Source organism: Vipera ursinii (assembly GCF_947247035.1).
Source record: "Vipera ursinii genome assembly, chromosome: 2".
Lineage (NCBI taxonomy): Eukaryota > Metazoa > Chordata > Lepidosauria > Squamata > Viperidae > Vipera > Vipera ursinii.
Genome location: NC_139513.1, coordinates 71,236,579 through 71,260,936, shown reverse-complemented (window position 1 = coordinate 71,260,936; position 24,358 = coordinate 71,236,579). Strand labels below are relative to the sequence as shown.

Genomic DNA, 24,358 nt, shown 5'->3' with positions numbered 1-24,358 from the left:
CTTTTGAAGATATTTTTTAAAACCACAGCTGTTTCAAAAATAGCATTTTATTTATTTAAAACATTTTTGCCCACTCTTTATTTGAAAGGAATCCCAGAATGACTTGCAAAGACCAATCATATGCTCACAGGGCTTATAATCTAAAATATATGACACAATATAATAAAATGAATGAGGAAAGGCAATGGAAGAAACAGCAAGCTCAGAAAGCTGCTCTTGCAGTTTTTACACCAAAAAATTAGTTCAGACAATATGACAGTATGACAGATGTTAGATCACAATAAGAGGAAAAAACAAAGGTAAACTATTGTTCTATGCGAAACTGTGGAACAGCCCAAATTCATTTCTTTTTGCTCTGCATTTTATCAAAAATGTATATATTATACAAATACTATAAAGTTTTTTTTGGGGGGGGGGGGGTTTACTATGAAATGATACTATTAGGTTGTATTGTTTATACATACAGTGTCATCTCTTGACCAAATGTTGTCCTAAAACAGTGGGCCAGAAATACTTGAAATACAGAATGTAGTTATTGTGTTGCAATATACTACAAAACTAATGTATATTTACAGGGTGAAAAACTGCTACAAAAAAAACAGATTATTGAGGAGGGTAGAATACACACATACTATCCAAGTACAGATACTTTTTTGGGTGGTTTTTTTTTAGTACTCGGGTAAACTGAACATGCAAAGCTCCATCATCTTTATTTAGTTTGGCTCTGACTGATTGTTACTTCAGTTACTAAAGTCTGCCATCTTTTTATACCATATCACACTCATTTTATTTATTTTATTTTTATTTTTTTATTTTAATCCCATTTATATCCCGCCCTTCTCCGAAGACTCAGGGTGGCTTACAATCTAAGCACAAATCAAATGTGCTTAGCAATAGCCTTCATTCTATGTATTATTAGGGCTTTCGGGCCCACCCCCAAGCGGCATTATTACAAAGTCAGCTTAATTGCCCCCAACAATCTGGGTCCTCATTTTACCTACCTCGGATGGATGGAAGGCTGAGTCAACCTTGAGCCCGGTGGGATGCGAACCTGCAATAATTGCAGGCAGCTGGTGTTACTTAAGGAGGCATTAGCCCACTGCTCCACCAAGGCTCTTTTCTGAATGTGTAGCTAGTTGACATTACTCAAATAGTATTTAAAGCTCAAAATATGTTGCCACAAGCAAAAAGATTTTAAAAAAAAGCTACTCACTAAGCTGCAGAGTCATTCAGCTGATACTCCCGGGAACGATTAAAGCAGGCCTGGACTCCATTGTCTGCCCACAGCCTCCGAATCACACTGGATAAGTCTTCTGGCATGATTCCTTGTTCCTCTGCAGTGCAAGAGAGTGCAAACAACTGGCGAGCATCATCCTACAGGCAAAGTAAATTTGAGATATTTAGATAAGATAGCCTTTATTGTCATTTTTTTTACTGTGGGCACAACGGCATCAAAAATGAATTTTGGTTGACCATGTATTTGCTATTGAGGGGGTGGGAGCATCTGTCACATTACACTGAAGATCACATTTTACTCCTATTCTCTCTATATTCACAAACAATTCTTCCCAAAGGGAAGCATATTCTGTAAAGGAAAAAAACAAAACCTCCCTCTAGTTTTAAAGCAGATGCCATATCTAAATGCATATCATGAAGAAATCTATGCTTAATAATTTCTATGGGTAACAATTGACAGCTGAATCCTGAAATGGAGCAAGATTGGTCCTGAATAGTATTTGGATCAGAGACCACAAGGCAGTATGGTACAGAAAGAATTTCAGTGATATGACACCTGACAACTGGTTCAATCAGATTTAACGGTGTGAAAATTTTTATAAACAGGTACTCAAGTTACAACAGTTCATTTAGTGACCGTTCAAAGTTACAACGGCACTGAATAAAGTGACTCATGGCCATTTTTCAAAGTTACAACCTTTGCAGCATCTCCATTATGGTCATGTGATCAAAATTCATATGCTTGGCAACTGGTTCATATTTATGACACTTGCTGTGTCCCGGGTTCATGAGATCACCATTTGTAATCTTCTGACAAGCAAAGTCAATGGGGGAGCCAGATTCACTTAACAACTGCGTTACTAAGTTAATGTTCTGTACCAGCCTGCTACCGGCCCTGCACAAAAGGCAACCCCTTTATAAACGGCAAGAGGCTGGAATGACGTCTGCCAAATTTATTACTACAAAAAACAAACAAGACACGTACCAAGATACAGGAGCTTTGAAACACTATCTGAGCGGTTGCTTTCAGCAAACCAGCCCTCCCCACACATTCCCTTTATAAAGAGTTCAGGGCGTGGCCTCTCTCTGCCTCCTTCCGAGAAGCCCCACAGCCTTCCTCTGTTTACTCCTACTTGACTGTCTCCTGCCTCGGGCGTCCTTGAACAGGGCCAGCTGTGGGTCATCTTCATCCACACTGTCAGGCTCACACAGCTGAGTCTCCATGGTGACCAAGTGGGAGGGGCCTGCCTGAGGGCTATCATCAGCAAGATCTTCAACCCCCTCAGCAAGGTCTTCAAGACCCCCCTCCTCCTCTGATTCGTCCGACCCAACTGCCGAACCCACAGGCTGACCCTGAATCACAACAGTTAACAACTTCAGTGGTTCACTTAACAACTGTGACAAGAAAGGTCGTGAAATGGGTCAAAACTCACTTAACAAACGTCTCACTTAACAACAGAATTTTTTTGGCTCAATTGTGGTCGTAAGTCGAGACCACCAGTAGTAAGAGACAAAAGCCCAACGTAGATATTATTGTACAGAATTGTCTATGGAGGTTCTCAGTCATTCAGGTCACGATTGTCTCTGAGGTGCTTTCCAAAAAGTCAGCTGGACTTTCTTGATTTTTTTTTCTTGAAGATGTTTCACTTCTCATCCAAGACATTTCTTCAGTTCTAACTGACTGGTGGGGAATGAAAAGGATTTGTTTATATATTAATTCTTTTCCATTCCCCACTAGTTAGTTAGAACTGGAAAAACTTCTTGGATGAGAAGTGAAACATCTTCCAAGAAAAATCAAGAAAGTCCAGTGGGCTTTTTGGAAAGCACCTTTGGTTGGGATTATACAGAATTGCTCTGAAAGAGGCTAATTCGATATTGACATAATAGCAAATGGAAAGCCTACTTGGCAGTTGCTGCCAGGCTTTGGAACTCACGAAAGGGGAGGGGGGCAGTTTAGATGTATCTGGTGTCCCTTTCAACTATGGAAAGATATTCTGGTTCAGATAAATGTTAGGCATTTAAATTATGATCTAGAAGGTGTTCTTTTTTAGTATGACGGAATTTTTAATTTATGAGATTTATGTTTCAATTAAGGGACGCGGTGGCTCAGTGGGTTAGGATGCTGAGCTTGTCGATCAGAAGGTCGGCAGTTTGGCGGGTCGAATCCCGAGCGCCGTGTAACAGAGTGAGCGCCTGTTACTCTTCCCAGCATCTGCCAACCTAGCAGTTCGAAAGCACGTAAAAATGCAAGTAGAAAAATAGGGACCACTACGGTGGGAATGTAACAGCGTTCCGTGCGCCTTTGGCGTCTAGTCATGCCAGCCACATGACCACGGAGACGTCCTCGGACAAGCGCTGGCTCTTCAGCTTTGAAACGGAGATGAGCACCGGCCCCTATAGTCGGAAACGACTAGCATGCATGTGCGGGGGAACCTTTACCTATGTTTCAATTATAACTCTTTTTTCCCCTTTTTACACTCTGGGTATTCTGAAGCAAATCTAATAAAGGATCTGACCCCCTAAGGACACGAAAAGGAAGCAGTTGATTTTCATACCAGGGGTGCCTCCCCAATTCAGAATCACCAAATTCATTGGCTAGGTAAACTAAAGGAAACAGGAGTTAAAGTATGACACTTTGGGAGGATATCAATATGGTGAAGGAAACTTTAAATCTAGCCAATGCAGAGCAGATAATCTTGATATAATGGGGGGGGGGGAACGGACCTACATGGACTTATGTCCCTGGTACTGGATAGCTAATTGATAAAGAATGCAGATGTTTTCACAGATAATAAAATACCTGAATGTGCATGTTTACAAATTCTTGATTGCTTGAAATGTTTCAGAAGTAGCCAGTACATTCCCTTACTTTACTATGAAATTAATATTTATTAGATCTCACTGTTGCATTTTCATAAACTTCCAAACAATCACCTCTAAATAATTTTGAGGAAGCATAACAATTTCTTTCATAATGGTTTGCTATGAGGAAGCATAACAATTTCTTTCATAATGGTTTGCTATCCCTGTGACTAACATTAGCCGGTTTCTTCAGAAAGTTGGGTTGCTTTGCCATCCAGATTACTGAACTGTAAGTGGTGACTAACTTTCAATCATGAGGAGTTGCAGTTATATCTGGAAATCCATGGGTTTCCATTCTTGATACAAAACAAAAATGTTTTCCTCTGACAAGTGATCTTTGCAGAAATACTGCATGTTTATCAAACGGAATACTCCTTCGGGGCATATCAATCAGATTCAATCATTAAAATTAATATTTAATTTTTTCTCAAAGAAAATCACAGGGAAACAGACATATGAAAGCCTATTAAAGAATCTACAGCCACAACTTTCTCAGCATCAAGGCACTGGTTTATATAGGAAGGAAGGAAGGAAGGAAGGAAGGAAGGAAGGAAGGAAGGAAGGAAGGAAGGAAGGAAGGAAGGAAGGAAGGAAGGAAGGAATTCCAGACTGTTCCTCCCAGAGTCTGATTAAAATTTAAAATCTCTAAGAAGCTAGAGAAATCCAGTAAAGTAAATTGGGCAACTTTACTCCAGGAAGCTTCTATTTTTATAGATTCAGGTAAAACATTTAGTTGGAAATCTGCAGTAAGATTTTAATTTATGGTCTCACATTTTCATGCCTTTGTACCAGTTATGGAACTGACTGTTTAAATGCTGCCTACATTCCTACTTCTTGCTCTGGTTCAGAAGACACACTTTCTTTAGAATTTCTTGGGGTCTGTAAAAGTAATTTGAAATTCGGTAGTAGGTATTTGAAAGTTCTAACAGAAAGTACTTCACTTGCACTATCTTTTATATTATTTCTTGCCTCTAAAGGCCTACATTCTAATATTTAATTTTTTTACATTGTATTTTAAAAAAAATCTCCTGCAGTCAGTCCTCACATTACAATGGCAATGGGAACAGGATTGCCATCATTAAGTGATGCAGTTATAAATTGTGGCATCACATGACTATACAGCCTAGCAATGGCAATCTCACCAGTCCTAGTTGCCGTTGTAACTCCAGGACTATGTAGGTCACCCTACTATTTAAAAAAGGAGATATCATCTGAAACAATTACAAACTCTCCAAAGTAAACATAATTCTGATCTAAGGGGTGTAATGTTATAACAGAATGGCTCTTTCTCAGTGAATTATTCGAACAAAACAAAACAATATATAAAACATTTTATATAAACAGATGCCATTTTTGCATATAAAGTAGTGTTTAGAAGCACTTTAGAATGTGCATAATCTTTGCTTTCCTTATCAAATTTGCCCAATATAAGAGAGATGTTACAATCTTTTTTTAAAAAAAAAACAGGCAATATATTCAAGTTAGCACAAAATGAAGTGAGCTTATAGAGAGTATTCAAGTATTATAGTATTATATTATAGTATTCAAGTATACTACACTGATGTATCTCTTTCCTAAGCAGCAATCTCTACTTGGGTTTCTGTAGTATTGCAATTCTAAAACACTGAGTGAGTGGAAAAGTCCCTACCATTTAAAACTATTTTAAAAAAGGAAAACAAAAACAGAATAACAGGAAAATGACCAAGAAAGTCTATATCATAAATTTACACCTTGTAAGGACAATGCTCTCCCAATATATAATTCCTGATTTGTCCTAATCTATAGGGAAATGCTTTTAGTATCTATTAGTGAAGAAAATAAAATATATTCCCAATTTTGATCTTTCATTCTTCTCTGAAAAATTTCCAGTAAGCCCTCTATTCGTCTTTCAATTTCCACCCTGCATCATATTTCCACAGAACACAGGTGTTGTGTTGTTATGTATTGTGGTACTTATACTTGAAAAAAATTGCATCTAAGAAGAGCTGTGCTGAATTAACTCTGAGGTGATTACTTAGTTTCCTAGTTATGCTATAGAGAGCAGCTCTGCCATTCATTTTCATCCTGTCATTATACTGACTTTTTCTATGACTCCTCTAACCTTGTGATTGATAAAACCTCTTTACATTATCAACCTTAGAAAAATGATTTTTGGGTTTGCTTGATTTGAACGGAGACCTTGGGGAGATGGAGAGCTCCTTCTGTATGCAAATTCAATGCTTGAAAGTGCAAGCGAATTGCTGAATTTTCAACCACCCCATTTCCTCACAGACGAAGCTCCCCACCTCCCCAAGGCCTCCGTTTGGATAAAAGGTGTTTGAGCACTAGGGTTACCCTGAAATGGAGCGAATCGCTGGGTTTCCAAGGGCCCCATAGGCGCTCAAACACCTTTTATCCGAACGGAGACCTTGGGAAGATGGGGAGCAAATGGGGTGGTTGAAAACACACTGAATCGCAGTGTTCCCCATCTCCCTAAGGTCTCCATTTGGATAAAGTGTTCCAGTGGTGGCAGAAAGGAGTTGAGGGAAAGCAGGAGACAGGCACAGAGTTTGCACTGAAAATGAAATTTTCTGAGGTCCGTGATCTCATGAGAGTTCAGATACCCATTCTCTGCAAAAGAGGATGGGCGCCTGAACTCACGCAATATTACGGCATCCAGGAGCTTCCATTGATTCTCCTCTCCCTCAAAGGTAGAAATCACAGCAGAGAGGAGACAGATCTTCTCAAGGTGAGTCCGGGGCAGCAGGAAGGGAGGGGGAAGCTGTTATGGGGAGCGGGGGGGGGGGAAGAATAGAGGGAATGTTGAAGAGCCTTTGCAATCATTCATAAGGGTGAACAACTGCCATGATGCTGCAACATTCGTAATTTTGGGATTTTCTCATAAACACTAGGGGACACTTATCGCATAACTTCAAACAAGCATTAAGTGAATGCTTGTAACTCGGGGATTACCTGTAGTTTGGGCTTTGTGCTGCAGGCACCGATTAAAGAGGAAATAAAAAGAAAGCCAGATAAATTTGCTTGTGTGACAAGAATCGAGCTGATAGGAAACTTCATCCTCGACTCAGAAATTAGCACTATATACACCTTGCAATATCCCAAGTTGTCCAAAATCTGGACTATAATTTAATAGCATTGGAAAGCTTGCCATTTTTTTTTTGAAATAACATTTGCTGCAAAAATAGATCCTATTTCGTGCCAATTGTATATTACTGAGCAAAGGGTAGGACAGACCAGGATCAATCGCAAATCAGATAGGCACCTAATTAAGAAAGATGCTAAAAAAATTTTAATTAAATTTTTATACCACCCTTCTCCCGAAGGACTCAGGGCGGTGTACAGGGCAATAAATATTAAAAAACAAAGTACATAAGTTAAAAAACAATTAAATAATTTATGCACGATATATACAATAGTTAAAACCATATTAAAAACCCAACCTCAAACCCATCAGACCAGGCCGGATTGCTCAAATAAATAGGTTTTTAGATCCCGCCGGAAGGAGCGAAGGTCGGGGGCCATCCGGAGCTCAACCGGCAAGCGGTTCCACAGGTCTGGCGCGCCCACAGAGAACACCCTCCCCCTGGGGGCCACCAGACAACATTCTCTGATCGGAGGCACCCTGAGGAGGCCCTCTCTGGGAGCGCACTGGACGGAGGGAAGTTGACGCCGGCAGCAGGTGCTGCCGTAGGTAATCCGGACCCATGCCATATAGGGCTTTGTAGGTCATTACCAGCACCTTGAATCTCACCCGGAGAGCAACCGGCAGCCAATGCAGCTCGCGGAGCAAAGGTGTAACATGGGAGTATCGGGAGACTCCCAACACAACTCGCGCGGCTGCATTCTGCACCAGTTGGAGCCTCCGAGTGGTCTTCAAGGGCAGCCCCATGTAGAGAGCATTACAGTAGTCCAAACGAGAGGTCACGAGCGCATGAGTGACTGTACGCAAGGCATCCCGGTTAAGATAGGGCCGCAACTGGCGCACCAGGTGAACCTGGGCAAAGGCAATAAATAAATATTTATATAATTATTTATTAATCAAATTTGTATGGTTGTCTGTCTCACAAAAACAACTCTAGGTGGCGTACAGCAACCTGATAAAACAACAGATATACAAACAGTCATTATAAAAATCAAAGAATCAGTATTTAAAAAATATTATTAAAAGTAAAATATACAAACCCTAGGGAGAGACAGAATGAGAAATATCCACCTCAATAGTGAAGCCATTTAGACATTATCTCTTTCCCTGTGATTCCCAGGTTTGGTTACCTAACCTGATCTTGAGGAACTTCCAGAACACCAAAAGGAATGGTGCTGATATAATTTTGGGGAAAAGAATGTTCCATAAGGTGGGACCCACCAAATGAATATTCCTGGATGATGATACAAAACAAATGAACTTCTGGGGAAGGAAAAATTAATTACCTTGTTTCACTAGGATTGCCACTGGGTAGCAGAACGGAATAATTGTAAAAATCCTTTGTGGATGGATTAAAGGTGAATGTCAAAAATAAATGGAAAGAAGAAAAATAAGATTCTATAAAAGTAAACACTCCTTAAATCCTCCAGCTAGAAGCCAGCCACTAAACATTTTACATTATTTGAAGGCAGAAGTTGGAAAAGTCTAAAATGAGAAAATAATTAAACTATGTCAGTTTCTCTCCAGCTTCCGCTTCTGGAGACATCAAGACTGAATTGCATGATAATCTGATTGTGAAGGTCACTCTAATACAAGGGCAGACCTGTCAGGTTTTTCTCCTCCTCTTCCCACCAAAGTATTTTAGAAGGCTAAGACAAGCCTAAAGGTTGAATCTAAATAAAATTATTTTACCCTTTCGATGGACAATATCTTCCTTTTTAGCCAACTTCCAAAATTTTATTCAAATCACCAGGTTCACAGTAGTTTGAATTGGGAATTGGTAAAATTAGAGGCACAGATATCACCTCAAATAACTCCTGAATCTGCTGATTCCACTCTGACTTTGATTTTTGTGGCAATGTGGTATATGAACCTACTGTTTCTTTTAAAACCAATCATTAGATTGTAGCTTTTTACACAGAGAGCAGAATGGAAAATTTACTTCCTCTATATAGTTTCATTTTGAGTGCTGTGCTGGGAAAGAAAAAAAATAAAAACAGCAACTTTCTACATGACTAATGACTGTAATTAATCTACCTTCTAAGTGCCACTTCCCTGCACAAAACTTGAGCAAATACTGCACTAGATGACCAAAAATGTTGGCTGCCTTTCACATTGACAGTATCCGTTTCAGTGGAACTGTTGAGTGAAAAACACTGTTTGATACAGTTATGCCAAAGCCACTTCACAATCACTAAGCAAACAGCACAACTAACTTTGCACGATGTGGTTTTTACTTACTGCAACCCCAATTGAGAAAGTAAAGTTCATTGAGCTACTTCCTGTAGGCTTAAAAAATGAGCTTATACAGAAGCATTCAAAGAAGGAAGGGCAGATGGGGGAGAGGTTGTTGCCATTTTGACACTGAACGGCTAGGATTCTTGACACGTCCTTGCTATAAAACTGCTAAATAATTCCTTGGCTCCTCCCCAAACGAGCTTAATCATATTTACATCATCAGGCCTTAAGTAGCATACCAAGTTGATTTTGTAGAAAAAGCCTGGAGTCCATTGTTTTTAAACTGAAAAGGTGATTTATGTAAAATCTCTTCTCGTTTTGTGTTGTACTGGCTGAGCTACAGCTATTTACAAGCCTTCCATATTCAGCAAACAATTTTTACCGAAAACAAGCACCATTTTTCAGAACTGGATGAATATATAGCTCAAGATTTTAGACGAGCATTGTGATGCCCACAGAGGAAGTTAATAAACAATAAGGAAGTAAAAATGAAAACTAACTGCTCTAGAAGGATCACCAAAGTCAATCTGCAGGTTACCCATGGCTTTGATTATAGCCATGATGGATTGGATGGTGTTGCTGTAAACCACTGCTTTGTACTGTCGGCACTCCTCTTCTGAGTATCCATCTTCATGGATAATCCTGGAAAAGAAGAGAAAAGATTTTAAAAATCAATATATCTTGTATCCACAAAGGATTTAACATTATTTTGTATAAAATACTTTGTGAACAACTCTTTTCTATAATGTAATGTCACTGATATGAAATGAGTTTGCCTTATTTCTGAGCTGACCCACAATTGGTGATAAGAATATGCATGAAACCAGGGACAAGGAGGTATCAACAATATGCTGATAATACCCAACTGGAAAATTTCTGCCAGTCGTCCAAGTGAAGCTGTTGAGGTTCTGTTCCAGTATCTGGAGGTTGTGAGGGTTGGGATGGGAAAGAACAATGTAATAATTTAAGCTCAACACTGCCAAGACTAAGCAGTTATGGGTTCTGAGCCGTGCAGATCCAGGAAATGGAATGTTGTCATATTTGGTTCTGAACAGTATGACACTGCCCCACTCAGACTTAGTGCAGAATCTGTGGGTTCACTTGTATACACAGTTCTTACTCAAAGAGTAAGGGGCAACTGTGTGTTATATACCAGTTGTGCCTATTCCTAGACTGGCAGGCCTTGGCCACCTCCTGATTGGACTATTGCAACAACTTCTACAAGTACCCCCAAACTTAGAACTATAGTATAAAACTATATTATAGTAGAATTTTTGTCATAAGTTGTTGCAGGTGTAAGTTTTATAACAAATTTTGACGGATGTTAAATATAGTCACTAAGTGAATCCAACTTTCCCAATGAATTTTTTTGCTGGAAATTGGCAAAAAAGATCCCAAATCGCAAATCACTGGACTGTGGGTTGATGCAACCGGTTATAAATGTAAGCTGGTTGCTAAGCACCTGAATTTCACTCACATGATCATGGAGGCATTGTAACAGTCTCAGTATAGCTTATAAGTCACATTTTCCAAGGCCACCATAACTTCCAATGGTCATTAAATGAATGGATGTAAGTTGAGGACTACCTATATGGGGGGAAGGTTTGCCCTTGAAAGACCATTTGGAAGTTTCAGGTTGTCCAGAATGCAATAATGTGGTAGATATGGGTACAACATGTTACATTCATGTGACACTATTACTTATCCACCAGCACTGGCTTCCAATAGGTTTCTGAATGCAATACAATGTGCTTTAAAGCCCTACCTGACAGAGTACTACTATGTTTCCCCCAAAATAAGGCTTACCCTGAAAATTTGGGGGCGAGGCACACACCTAAAAATCAAGCTAGGGCAGGGGTGGGTGGAGCTGCCCCAAGCACCCTGCACCCAGTTGCCTTGCAGCCAGACGTCTCCTCGCTGGCCCACTTCTTCTGTGGCATCTTCTGCAGTCAGGCCTGCATTTCACAGTCTGACCTTTCCGGAAGGCCACTGCAGCTGAGAGCCAAGCTATGGACTCAAACCACAGCTCAGTTCTGCAAGACCTATGCAGTTCTGCAAGACCTATGCAGCTATGGATTGAATCCATAGCTTGGTACTCGGCTGCAGAGGCCTTCTGGAAAGGCCTGACTGCAAAATGCAGGCCAGAATGCAGCTGCTCCTTCAGCTGCAGAAGACGTGGACTGGCTGAGGTGAGTATAAAACACGGCCCCCGAAAATAAGACCTGGTGCCTCTTTTGGAGGTAAAAAAATGAGTAAAACCCGGTCTTATTTTCAGGGAAACATGGTTGGCTACTTTTGGGACCACCTTCTCAAAGGGCATCTGCTTACTCTATAGCTTCCATGGGGAGAGTAGTAGTAGTAGTAGTAGTAGTAGTAGTAGTAATAGTAATAATAATAGTAATAATAATAGTAATAATAATAGTAATAATAATAATAGGAAGAAGAAGAAGAAGAAGAAGAAGAAGAAGAAGAAGAAGAAGAAGAAGAAGAAGAAGAAGAAGAAGAAGAAGAAGAAGAAGAAGTAGTTGGAAGGGTCCTTGGAGGTCATCTAGTCCAAACCCCTGCTCAGGCAGGAAACCCTATACCATTTCGGACAAATGGCTGTCCAGTCTCTTCTTAAAAACTTCCAGTGTTGGAGCATTCACCACTTCTGGAGGCAGGTTGTTCCACTGGTTAATTGTTCTAACTGTCAGGAAGTTTCTCCTCAGTTCTAGGTTGCTTCTCTCCTTGACTAGTTTCCATCCATTGCTTCTTGTCCTGCTTTCAGGTGCTTTGGAGAACAGCTTGACTCCCTCTTCTTTGTGGCAGCCCCTGAGATATTGGAACACTGCTATCATGTCACCCCTCACCCTTCTCTTCATTAAACTACACATACCCATACTTCCATCTCATAGGAAGAATGCCTTTTGGAGACTGTCCCTCCAAGGCAGCAAGGCAGAAGTACCCAATGAACACTACTGGCTTCAGAGGGAAAATAGAGTTTGTGCTGGAGCTCTGGTACATGGTTCAATTGAGGCTTTAGTCACCATTTGAAATAAAAAGGTGGCAATGGCCTTGAATAGGATCATGCCAACATGGGCAATCTATATGTAAGGTTCTGAGAAGACTACCTGGTTTTCAGTGGAATTCCAGTAATGATGCAGCATAGGAGATCTCTAAAGCAGGGCTTTCCAACCAGTGGTACAGGTATCACCTGTAGTACCTTGGCACCTGGCAGGTGGTACACGACCATCCTAGAAAAGTGGTAGCGGGGGAGAGGCATGAGCTGAACTGGTGGCAGCACCGCACAAGCCTGAGTGAGAGATGGCTGGAGCTGCAGGGCTGTCAGGGCTCAGTGGAAGCGCCAGGCTCCAGCTGGAGCTCAGCATTGATCCTGGCACTTCTGAGCCAAGAAGCACCGATCAGCTGGAATGTTGCAGCATCTCGAAGGTCTTGTGATTTACATTCAGATGCTTGGCAACTGATTCATATTTATGACGGTCACAGTGTCCCAGGGTCATGTGAACCAACCACCCAGCAGACGCAGGGAATAGAAACCAAACACCCCCCCACCCCACCCCTGCTGCCAATCCTCAACAGAAATGCTCACAATGAAAACCTCAGACAGGAGGAAGAGCGCCGCCGGGGGGGGCAGGCAGGTGTCTTGCTCGGCTGGGGCTTGGGGGGCACTTTTTTCAGTGCACTGTAACTTCAAACAGTCACTAAGCGAACTGTTGTAAGTTGAGGACTACCTGTACTACATCACTTTTTACCTTTTTTTGGTCATCAAGTTTTTTACACCTTGCTAGGCGACTGGTGGTACTTGGATGTTGCCATATGCTAAAAGTGGTACAATGGGTGAAAAGGTTGAAAAGCCCTGCTCTAAAGCACAACTAAAGGAAAATGAAGAGTGTCCCTGATCAAACATAGGGAAAAGACTTTCTTAAGATTACCTTATGAAAAGGGAAGTAAAATATAGTTATTTTTCCATGAATATCACCTACACAGGGAGACAACTGGTGCCTTGTTTAGGGTAATCCAGTTTATATGTTAGAAGAGCTCTTCTATAAGTGAAATGGTCATGAAATAATTTCATTAACTACACAAATCTTACAGAAGCTCTCCTGTTCTTATCCCTATTCATTATGTGCAAAATTACAATTAGCTATTATACAGATGAGTTTTTAATATGGTTTTATCATATACAGTTTAAGAATAAAAAAAATCTTAGCAAAGTATCTGTAACACGGCATAGAAGAGTAGAAAAAAAAACAATGCTTACTTCATCTGTTTTACAATTGTGCTCTTCCCAGATTCTCCTGCACCTATAAATTAAAAACAACAACATCAGAAATGGGCTTTGTTACTAGTATTTGTGCTATATAAATTAAGATGTTAAAAATATGAACAAGGGTAAGATTTATCAGTGTTAAGTCCCTTCATTGCAACACCCATCATGTTTCCATTGCAGAATTTTAGAAATCTGAGGTTTGGATTATTTAATATCACTACCAAATGAAAACTTAATTGGAACACCTTGGATTATTTTCAAGGTCTAAGTATATTTTGCAAATACAAGTTGTCTGAGTAAATCTAAAAATCAAGCATTCCCACAGAAATTATTTTTTTAAAAAAAAATTGAACCTGATAACTAAAAATATGTTGATAATGGATTCCAAATATTGATCCCATTACTTTCATTTATTTCCAGTAATTATTTTTCCCTATTTGTTCACAGGTCTGTTCAAGCGTCTAAAGAGAATTAATAGTTCTGGGTCTTTTCATATCCATTAATAATTCTTACCAAGTCAACCTTACATAAAGGAGAAATGTGAGAAGTCTATATAGATTGTACAGGAATGAAATCCCTTCTGACACAAGAATGTTAGCCAGCAATATTCAACTTCTGATAGATTTCTGATCACATCTGTATTCCCATAAAAAAAATGCTAAATAGATTACATATGCAAAAAATTGTATTGTGGGGAGAAAAAAAAGCAGAGAACTTCATTTCTATGTAACTAAAAAAAATCAAGGGTCAAATTAGGATGTGGCAGTTTTTACAAAAATGTCTACAACTGTGCAAAACTACTTTAAGGAGTGGTGTATATAAAACAAAAAACAAAAAATAAATTGTAAAACTAGAATATTTTGATCAGTGCTTGGCTTTTGCAAATTTTCTTCCATTTTGCTTTGTTACATGATTAGGACAAAGGTATGCATGGGATTCTCTTTCATATCATCTCAATCATAGCATTCCTAGTATTTTGTCAATCTCTGTTCCATGTAATAGGTTGAAATAAAGCCTACAGATGGCTAGTAAATGAGATCCAGGTTCACACATATCATTTCACACAAATCTCTCCCCTACTCTTCGTATGTTGGGGTAAAAGTGAGAACAGCTGTTTTAAATTCGAAATTACAAGTACAGGCAGTCCTCAACTTATGACCTGTCCTTTAATGACTCTGTAGTCACAATGGCCTCAGAAGGGTATTTTTTGGCATTTTTGTAAAACGTGGCACTGCCCAGTTCATATGATCACATTTCAGGCACCTGGAAATCTATTTGCATTTACAACTGGTTGCCAAGTGCCCTGGATCATGTGATTGCCACTTGTAATTTCTCCGCCAACTTCCCCAGAAAGGCAATTGGGGAGCCAGCAGAAAGTTGAAGCCTTTCTCAGCCTTTAAAAAAAAAACCTGTGCTAGCAATGTTTCCTCTCTGAGGAGAGGAGAAAGCACTAATGAATGTCAGTTTTTGAAAGGCAGAAAAGCTGGTGTCCGTCGCTAGACATTCCCCTCTCCTCCAGAGGGGCAGAATCACCTCCATTCACTAGCTCTTTTTTACCTTTTTTTTTTAATAGTGCAGATGGCTTTTCAGAGTGCTAGAAATAGGTTTTCTGAGCTAGTGAACAGCAGCAACTCCACCCCTCTGGAGGGGAGGGGAAAGTGCTACATCAACATTTTTAACTGATTGATGGTTTTAAGTGATGTAAAGTATATGAAACTCATTATTTTCATCAATGAGGTTCGCAATCATTGAAAAGAACATGAATGCATGCCCACTCTAAAGCCCCTAATAATTTTTTTTAAAAAACAAACAAACACAGATAAGTCCCAAGAAAAGGTCTCCTTTGTCACTTTCCCTGGTTTCTACTAGTCTCCTGGAATTATTTTCTCTGAATTAAACATTAGAAAATCACCAAAAGTAGATTGTGCACATTGACATGGCAGCTTGGAACACTGCTGAGAATTGGCCAAATAAACATTTTTAAAACAAATGAACAAGAAATTTTGGAGGACCAATTTTCAAATACCACCATGGACAAAGCACTTGAATGGCTTTCCATCCTCACTTTCCTTATTGAATTGTTGAGAATTAACTAGGGAGAGGAATGTCCTACATTGCTTCAAGGTTCATGAAGGGGGAAAAAAATTATCCCAAAATAGTGTAAAGTTCCAAAAGTTTTGAATAAAATTGTTTTTTATTACCTTTGACTCAGGAATTATGAAGAACCAGAAGCTTCATCCACAAAAAATCCAGTTTAAACTTCCTTTCTCTCAAATCTGGCGCTGTTTACCAGTCTTGAGATAGACTGCTGAATAGAAGGTAGTTGGATTGATATCCGTTAAGGTAAAGGTAAAGGTTCCCCCGCACATGTGTGCTAGTCGTTTCCGACTCTAGGGGCCGGTGCTCATCTCCGTTTCAAAGCCGAAGAGCCAGCGCTTGTCCGAGGACGTCTCCGTGGTCATGTGGCCGGCATGACTAGACGCCAAAGGCGCACGGAACGCTGTTACCTTCCCACCATAGTGGTCCCTATTTTTCTACTTGCATTTTACGTGCTTTCGAATTGCTAGGTTGGCAGAAGCTGGGACGAGTAACAGGAGCTCACTCTGTTACGCGGCACTCGGGATTCAACCCGCCAAACTGCCGACCTTCCGATCGACAAGCTCAGCGTCCTAACCCACTGAGCCACCGCGTCCCCTAATATATATCCGTTATATATATATATCTGATATCCGTTAGGTCTATGCTATTTTAAGTTTTTCCAAGGAACTCTATTTTTCTAGCACAGGAAATACATACGTATTTCTGGTGAAGTTACAGCTTCCTTGGGAGAGAAAAGGGGATTCATAGCAAGGATACATGGTACTAATCAGAAGAAAAATCTTAACTATGTTTCTTAACACATTCACTAACAAGTTCAGATCTGCAAGCTGTTATCTACAAATGATCAGCTGTTTGAAGCTTCACAAAATATCACTCAGTTCCGGCCTCTCATTTAGGAAAGTTATCCAGCTAATCTAAGTGCTATTACGGTAATTACTTTTGAATGTGTAAGAAATGTTATACAAAGGGACTTGCAACAAATTTGGCCACAATTTTTCCACTAGAATAGCCCCTATTTTGACACATGCAGTAGGGCAAAACTGATGAAAATTTACCTTCTTGTAAACCAGAATGACCAGTTGGCAGAATTCAAATATTCTCAATTTCATTGGGAATTGATTTAATTCCAAATTCAAGTCAAGCTGCTTCTTTTTAGTCACTCATACTTGCTAATTAAAGCCCAAAGAAAGCACAATATAGTTGATTAAAGACAATTCGTTCCAGCACTCATTAGCACATGAAGTAACAAGGACCGATGCACAATTATACTATGTTCATTGTTTCTGGAAGTTAACACTGAGCCTTGAAAACAGGCTTAGAGTTGGAAGTTCTTAAACCCAAGGAAAAGCATTTAGGCAACTTAAGCAACTGCAGCCTAGCTAGAAAACAGAGAGAAAACATAAGTGGGCAGTTTATGGTTCAGATTAGTTTTGGATTCACTGAAACAAAATGAGGGATCACACAAAAAATTGCATTGGAAGCAGATTTGAAAGCAGTCCTCAAGTGAACACTGTTTTCCCAACATTAGAGTTTTTTCTGATAAGTATAAAATAACACTCTTGTTAGGTGTACATGGGAAAGCATGACTAAGAACCATAACGGAGTTAACAGAAATTTCATTTTTAAAATATGAATTCATGCAGGCTACCTCAGTGCTGTATGCCAGATCTGTAGTTTCTACAAGAGTCACAAATAAAATATTTTACTAATTTATCAGGTGTTACTATCTAATTCTGAATTTGCATCTGTCACATAGAGTAGCTATGTTATGTAAGATAAGGCTGTTCTGCCTAATGCCAGCTGGAAGGATCTCTTCCTAGTTATCCATAGCAATCATCTGATAGTGATGTTATTCATTCAAGTCGTGTCTGACTCTTGCTGATTCTAAGGGCCAGGCTTCTCCACATCTTCCCATCTTGCAATGCTTGAGTTTTTCTTTGCTCTGGCTGGTGTCAGCTTTGATGTTTGTTTGTTTTTCCCTTGGGCAGCCTGGTTTCCTTTTACCAGTAACTCTTCCCAGTATAACTGCTTTCTCCGGTGAATTCCCCTGCATGACATGGCCAAAATAAGCAAGACGCAGTTTTGTGATTTTTCCTTCTAGTGACATGTCTGGTGTTATGCACTCTAATACTTGCTTGCTGGTCGCCTTTGTTGTCCAAGGAATACACAGGAGTCTTCTCCAGCATCACAGCTCAATTTTCTTCCTGTCTTGCTTTCACAACCATACATAGCTACACAATAGAGAGGACTAACTTGTATTTGGTTGCCAGGCTGATGTCCTTGCTTTTGCATATTCAGCTCACGTTCATCATTGCTGTGTAACCCATCTGGTAATATAGAATTATTTTAAGACAATATTACCTGATGAACTGTGATAAGAAAATATACTTATTTCACCTGTGCCTTCCATTAAATTAATATCTTACATTTGAAAATGGCTGAATACATATAGTATTCTGATTTTATGACACTAAAAACTTTAATGATACCTTTAGGCTTTTTAAAAAATGTTACATTTTGTAAATGTAACACAAGGCCATCCATCTCTGTGACTGAAGCCTTTTCATGAAGTTTGGTAAGAAGAAATTGAGCTGTTTTTGTTTTTTGTTTAATAATCTTCCAGAAAAAAATCATAATATGCTTCCATATTTAAGAGACTTGCAGACTATTCTTTAGACAGCTTTCTAACAATCTCAATAACCAAAATTATTAATTAATTTATTAATCCAAAGCTTCTGGGCTCTGCATTATAGCCAAATACTCTTTCTGCTCTGCCCTTCCTAACTATAAAAGCAATGTCATTTCTTCCTTTTGATGCTCATTTTGGCAACTTTTTCAACTATATTTTCACCATTTTTCATTACTGCTACATTAACATTTTTAGAGATGTTCCAGTGAATCATTCTGGCAACTGTATTATAATGTTGTTTATAATCATGTTTGTGCAATCTTCTTCCACAAGCTGAGTAAATGGTCTACTGTTTGTACATCTATACTTTGAATCATTTTTAATATTCCAGTTCATAGCACACCAACATAGAACAGTCACTTCTAGCAACTGGTTTAGCCTGGATGAGAAGATGTGAAAATGGAATGCTGAAAAGGAAGCAGCAATTAAGTATATGGCCAGAAAGAAAACTACTTGAAACTGCAAACTTGCCTAATAACTTCTGCTTTTAAAAATTACTTTCCACAAGGAAAGTCCACATGAGTGGTACTGTTCATCATTTTACACAACCTACCAGATGTCAGCTGTCTTTAAAAAAAAAGCCACACAGAGTAAGACCCGGTTAATACTTGAATGTGAGAATGCCAGGAAATTTCAGGGCTGAAGCCTAGACTGGGAAGTTCAAATAACATAGCAGAAAGCAATGATAAACCATTTCTGCATTGTTGTCTCGAAAACTATATGGATCTCAAACTCAACTCAGAGATTTTCATCTTTAATGCAAAGGGTTAAGGTATACTACAGTATTTGATGCATCAGTGTTTATTAATCTGCTAAAGCCCTGTAAATGCAAACAATACAATATTGTTTTGAACTAGTTTGATGAACTCTGCTATGTTTGTGTTCATGTTCTGTATCCCCTCCTGCCTTTTGTGGGGGAGTGAGGGGAAGTATCTCTATGCAGAGAGGCTGAAGGTACTGAAAAACTCTTAACCTTGAAAAGATAAAACAGAGGAAGATATGATAGTTTCATATCTTCAAATGCCTAAAGAAAGTTAATATAAGGTCCAAATTGTTCTCTGTGTTCCTAAGAGCTGGATAAAAAACAATGAATTTAATCTAACTTAATGTTAGAAAAAAATAATAAGAGCAGTGTGATAGTAGAACTAATTATCCACAGAAAAAGTTAAGTACACTGGGCTTGTTCATGCAAAAATTAGGCAGTTATCTGTCAAGGATCAGTGATTTGGATTTTTGCCCTGAATATGAAAAACTAACTGGTCCCTTACATCTCCTTGATTCATTCTTATCCTGTATTGGCAAGGACTTGGAAGTTGTGAGACACCCAACACTAAAAAATAAAGGCCCATAAAGACATTGGCATTCCAAGTCTCTCAATTTATGCATAAGTTATAAGTAAAAATGTATGTTCAAATCAGAAATATACTTGTTAAATAGTATTTACTGTAGTATTAGAATGTAATGTTTTAAGAATACTTATTTTAAAAAATACTGCAATGAATTGAACCACAGAATTTTTAATCAGAGAAAACTATTTCTCTTAGTATTTTTATGCAGAAAAATGTGCAGTAGAAAAATCAATTACAGTTTACATCACTGATTTAAACAGACAATAAGCTGACAGTTCCTTTTGTAAATTTCATGACTTCTAGTCATTTGCAGCTGGCACTATTGCATTAACAGGAAACAAGAGAAAAAAGCATGAAACTCCATGGGACAGAATTAGAAATAAAAGCAGATATAGGGCAGTATTTGGAAAATGGGATATACAAGCCAATCTATATACAATTAAATCTCTCATGTCTATAACTCTTAACTGGGTAAAATTGTGCATCATAAGGCAACGGTTTTTGAACCAAGCTGTCTCAAAGTGCTAATTTACAGAATGTGTATAAAATATGGGATCCATGACTCCCATGGAATTGAAATTTTGTAAATTTTATAAAATGTTTTATTATATAAAATTTATCATAAAACAGCTTATGACATAATATGCCATAAACCATTTTCTGTGGTCAACTGCTCATGTTTGACTGTTGTACAGTTCAACATGGGCTGTTTTCAAGGTAGACACATCTCTGAATATCTCTCTAAATTTTTAAGAACTTTTCCAGCGAAGGCAGTATTGGTAGCTCTGCTGCTACTGAAGGCATTGAGGAATCTGGTAAGGAAATATCTTTGAAATAATGACAATGGGTCATTATGACAATGGGTCAGTCTAATGGTGGAGGCCCTATAGTGACTGTAACTTTGAAACCAGGTCATAAGTACCTTTTGGAGGTATCTGTCATAACGTATGACTGGTCATAACTCAAGAACTGTCTGTATAAATTTTGAGGAAAAACATAAGTAGCCAGTGGCTTGCCTAGCAGATTATTTTTTTTAACATCCTCCTTCATCACTGCTGCACTGCACTACTGATTGGCAAACAGCAAGTGACCCATCTTCGCACCTACTGACCCTCCAGATACAATAGTTACACGTACATCATCATGGCCTTTGTATTATACATGTGGGAGAATAGAAAGCTTAAATATAATTATTACTGGATTTACAATCTGCTTCTTAAAATATTTGATTACAACAAAAATTCAGTTAAAAATAAAATATTAAGCAAAACAAATATAAGTATTTTACTAGCAGGATGAAAATCAAGTATGTGTGACTTGACATTTTGTATTCCACAATTTCAGAGCAATGTAAGAAAATACCCTTTGCTACACACCGGATAGACAAGCTTCTATCTGAAAGAAAATCTTCAGAAAGATCTCTTCTATTAATCTAGGTTAGGCATGTCAAACTCGCGACGTCACGTGACGTCACGCGACGTATCGGAACTTTTTCCCATTGCCGAAAATGGGATGGGCGCGGTTTTTCCGTGACGCTCCGGCCCGCGAGCCGGCAGTTTGACACCCCTGATCTAGGTAGCCGAGCATGCAATCCTGATCAGAGATTTGTTTACTGCCAACACCATGAATATCACAACTGGAATCCAGATAGAAGCTTTCAGTACAGACCCTACACTTCTATTGATCAGCAGCCTTATCACTACTGTGTACCAGCTGCAATTTCCAAATATTTTGCAAGGACAGCCCCATAGAGCTCACTGCAGAAGCCAAGATAGGTTGTAAGCAAGGCATGGATAACTGTTACTAAGTTCAGCTGGTTCAGGAATGGTCACTGAAATCCTGCAAATACTATAGTCACTACAGCTGCCACTTTCAAGTCCATTGACAGTGCTCCCAAACTGCAAACTTACTCCTTCTGAGAGTAGACTCTCATCCAAAGCAAGTTTCATCTCAGTCCAGATTCCAACTTTTTCTTTAGCAATACCTGCTCTTGTTTCAATTTTAGCTTAAAATTAAATTGTCCTGTTCATAATCAAGGCAACACAACAATGAAGAATATCAATTCATTCCTTAAAGTTTTAAGATAAGAAGCAATAAACCTTGTATTAATGATCCCTCAGCAGTTTTTCACACATTAAAAAGCAAGAGACAAGACAGAATCCTAAAGAATGCTATCTTAAAGAATAGTCTTCAGTTATTATTATTATTATTATTAATTTTATTTGTATACCGCCCTTCTCCCGAAGGACTCAGTGTGGTGAACAGGGCAGTACATGTTAAAAGACAAAATACAAAAATTAAAAAAGATTAAACAAAATGCCCACAACTCTTACAATAAGTTAAAACACATTAAAAAAGTAGGTTTGAACTTTCTATGCATGAAAAAAAAACTGGAAAAATTGGAACCACTGCAAAACAGTGCCCTCAAGACACAAATGTCCAAAGCTGCTATGAAGGACAGGAGTCCTTGTAGAGTCATATTCCTTTCATCCTAGTTTTTAGATTGATAGTTTACCAAAGTAATCAAACCTGGGTGAAAACCCAAGTTATAAAAGTTCAGAAAATCCGTTTTTTTTAATACACATATACCTAGACCTGATCCTCTTCTTAATTGCCCTGCCTAACAATGGAACAATTACAACTGGCTATGAGACTGGGTTTTGAGTCATGTGGTGGACTTCTATTTCATAACTGTTTTCTGAAGGTAGTTAGAAATACGTACTCAAGAAGGAAATGTTCACAGGGCCAGACCAGGGCCAGCTGATTTTACCCCAGGCATGTCAAAGGTCAAGTAAACAAGTAGCAGCTCATTTATTTGCATGGTCAGTAAACTAAAAAAAATCCACAAGAATTTGACAGGCAATTTTCAAATGGTGCTTCCCAATGGTGTGTCCCAATATCAAAGATAACACTAAAGTGAATCAGATCAAGGTTACTTGGCAAAGAATGATGAAAAATGCTCTCAGTAATTTCTTTAAGGCAGACATGTTAAACACAAGGCCCGGGGGCCAGATCTGGCCCGCGAAGTGGTTTCATGCGGCCCATGAAGCCATCCTGGAAACAGTGAGGGAACGGCCCCCACTGCCTTGGCCCTGGCCCAGAGACCCTCCTCTTGCCAGAGACCCTCAGATCTGTCCCACTCTTGCCCAGGCCCCCATAGGCACCCTTGATGCGAACGATGTAGAGCTGGCCATGCCCACCCAGTAGGCCATATGCACTTTAGCCACACCCACCCAGTAGGCCACTCCCACCCAGGCCACACCCACCCGCCCCCCTGAGGGCAACCGCAATGCTGATGCGGCCCTCAATGAAATTGAGTTTGACACCCCTGCTTTAAGGGCTCTCTCTCATCCCAATATTGATGGAGAAAGCGTAAACAGCATCAGTGACGTATTCTAGGAAGATACAATGGCAGAAAAGAATGATATTCCTTCGTTGCATCCATCTCAGAAAGGCCCCCCTTCTATATTCCAAATGATTCTCATGAAAGTATTTAATCCACTGCCCATCCTCTGGTAAACTAAGTAAAGAGTACTGAACTCTATTAGTTGGAATGGGACACTCAGGTGTAATAGTATAAACCATTTCAATGATCTCCAAATTTTACATGGATAAGATGGGACAATTTCTCAGTAAATTGAGAAGACTATCCAGTTCCATAAGGCACTAGGTTAGATCCTTTTAATCAATCTACCATCCCAATGGAAGTATCATACGTAGCCAGCCAAAATCTGACTGGTGATTTGCTTGTGACAATGAAGTCGCAGAAAGTTCCTGCACTCTGAAGATCATAAGCACCAGCCAAATAGAACACCAAATGTAAAGTTTCCTGCTGCATGAACCAGATATCAGTTAAGACAAGTCCATACGTAGCACCACAGGTATGCAGTCTTCAGCCACTCCTGATTGTGCAACTTTGGTATGGAACTGGGATAATGCAGTGGCACATTAGAAATTACCACAGCTAAATCATGGTTTTCAGGAGTAATGGTATTCCTATACTATCCTGGCCATCCAAACACCTCAGCGAAAACTGGTAAGTTGGCAGTTTCAACTGTCAACTGGAATGTGACGGAAGAAAGCTGTGGTTGCTGTCTGTAATTGGGAAAAGCAGCTGCAGCCAGGCAAAAATGCTTCCTATCCCCACTTCTCCAAGGATAGGCTCAACTCATCCCTCCTCTCAAAGGGCAATAAACGTTTATAGCCCCAGGAAATGGGGTCATTCACTCATTCCCCGGTCTCACAATTTATTCACAAGTATTCAACCTGGTGTTGCAGGTGTCTGCCTTCTCTGTTTTAGAAAGGTGCTGACCTCCACAGGCAGCCTCATCTATCCTGGCTTTTAGTCTACAAAAGTGCGGGTATATAGAAGAGAAAGAAGACAACAAACAGAAGAGGGCATGGGAAACAACATCTGGAATGTATGGCTATTGCAAGCAAGCAAGCAAGCCGTTGGTCAACTGCCAGGACCA

At 39.4% G+C, this 24,358-nt stretch overlaps 1 protein-coding gene across 1 annotated transcript in view; it reads right to left on the bottom strand.

The window, feature by feature from the left end:
• The window catches only part of GNAI2 (G protein subunit alpha i2), a 126,669-nt gene that overhangs the window by 52,544 nt on the left and 49,767 nt on the right, over nucleotides 1–24,358 (bottom strand). The window contains exons 2-4 of the mRNA XM_083351723.1: nucleotides 13,740–13,782; nucleotides 9,979–10,120; nucleotides 1,214–1,374 (exon numbers count right to left, since the gene is read on the bottom strand). Coding sequence (XP_083207849.1) covers nucleotides 1,214–1,374; nucleotides 9,979–10,120; nucleotides 13,740–13,782 — 346 coding nt within the window. The remainder of the gene's footprint in view (nucleotides 1–1,213; nucleotides 1,375–9,978; nucleotides 10,121–13,739; nucleotides 13,783–24,358) is intronic.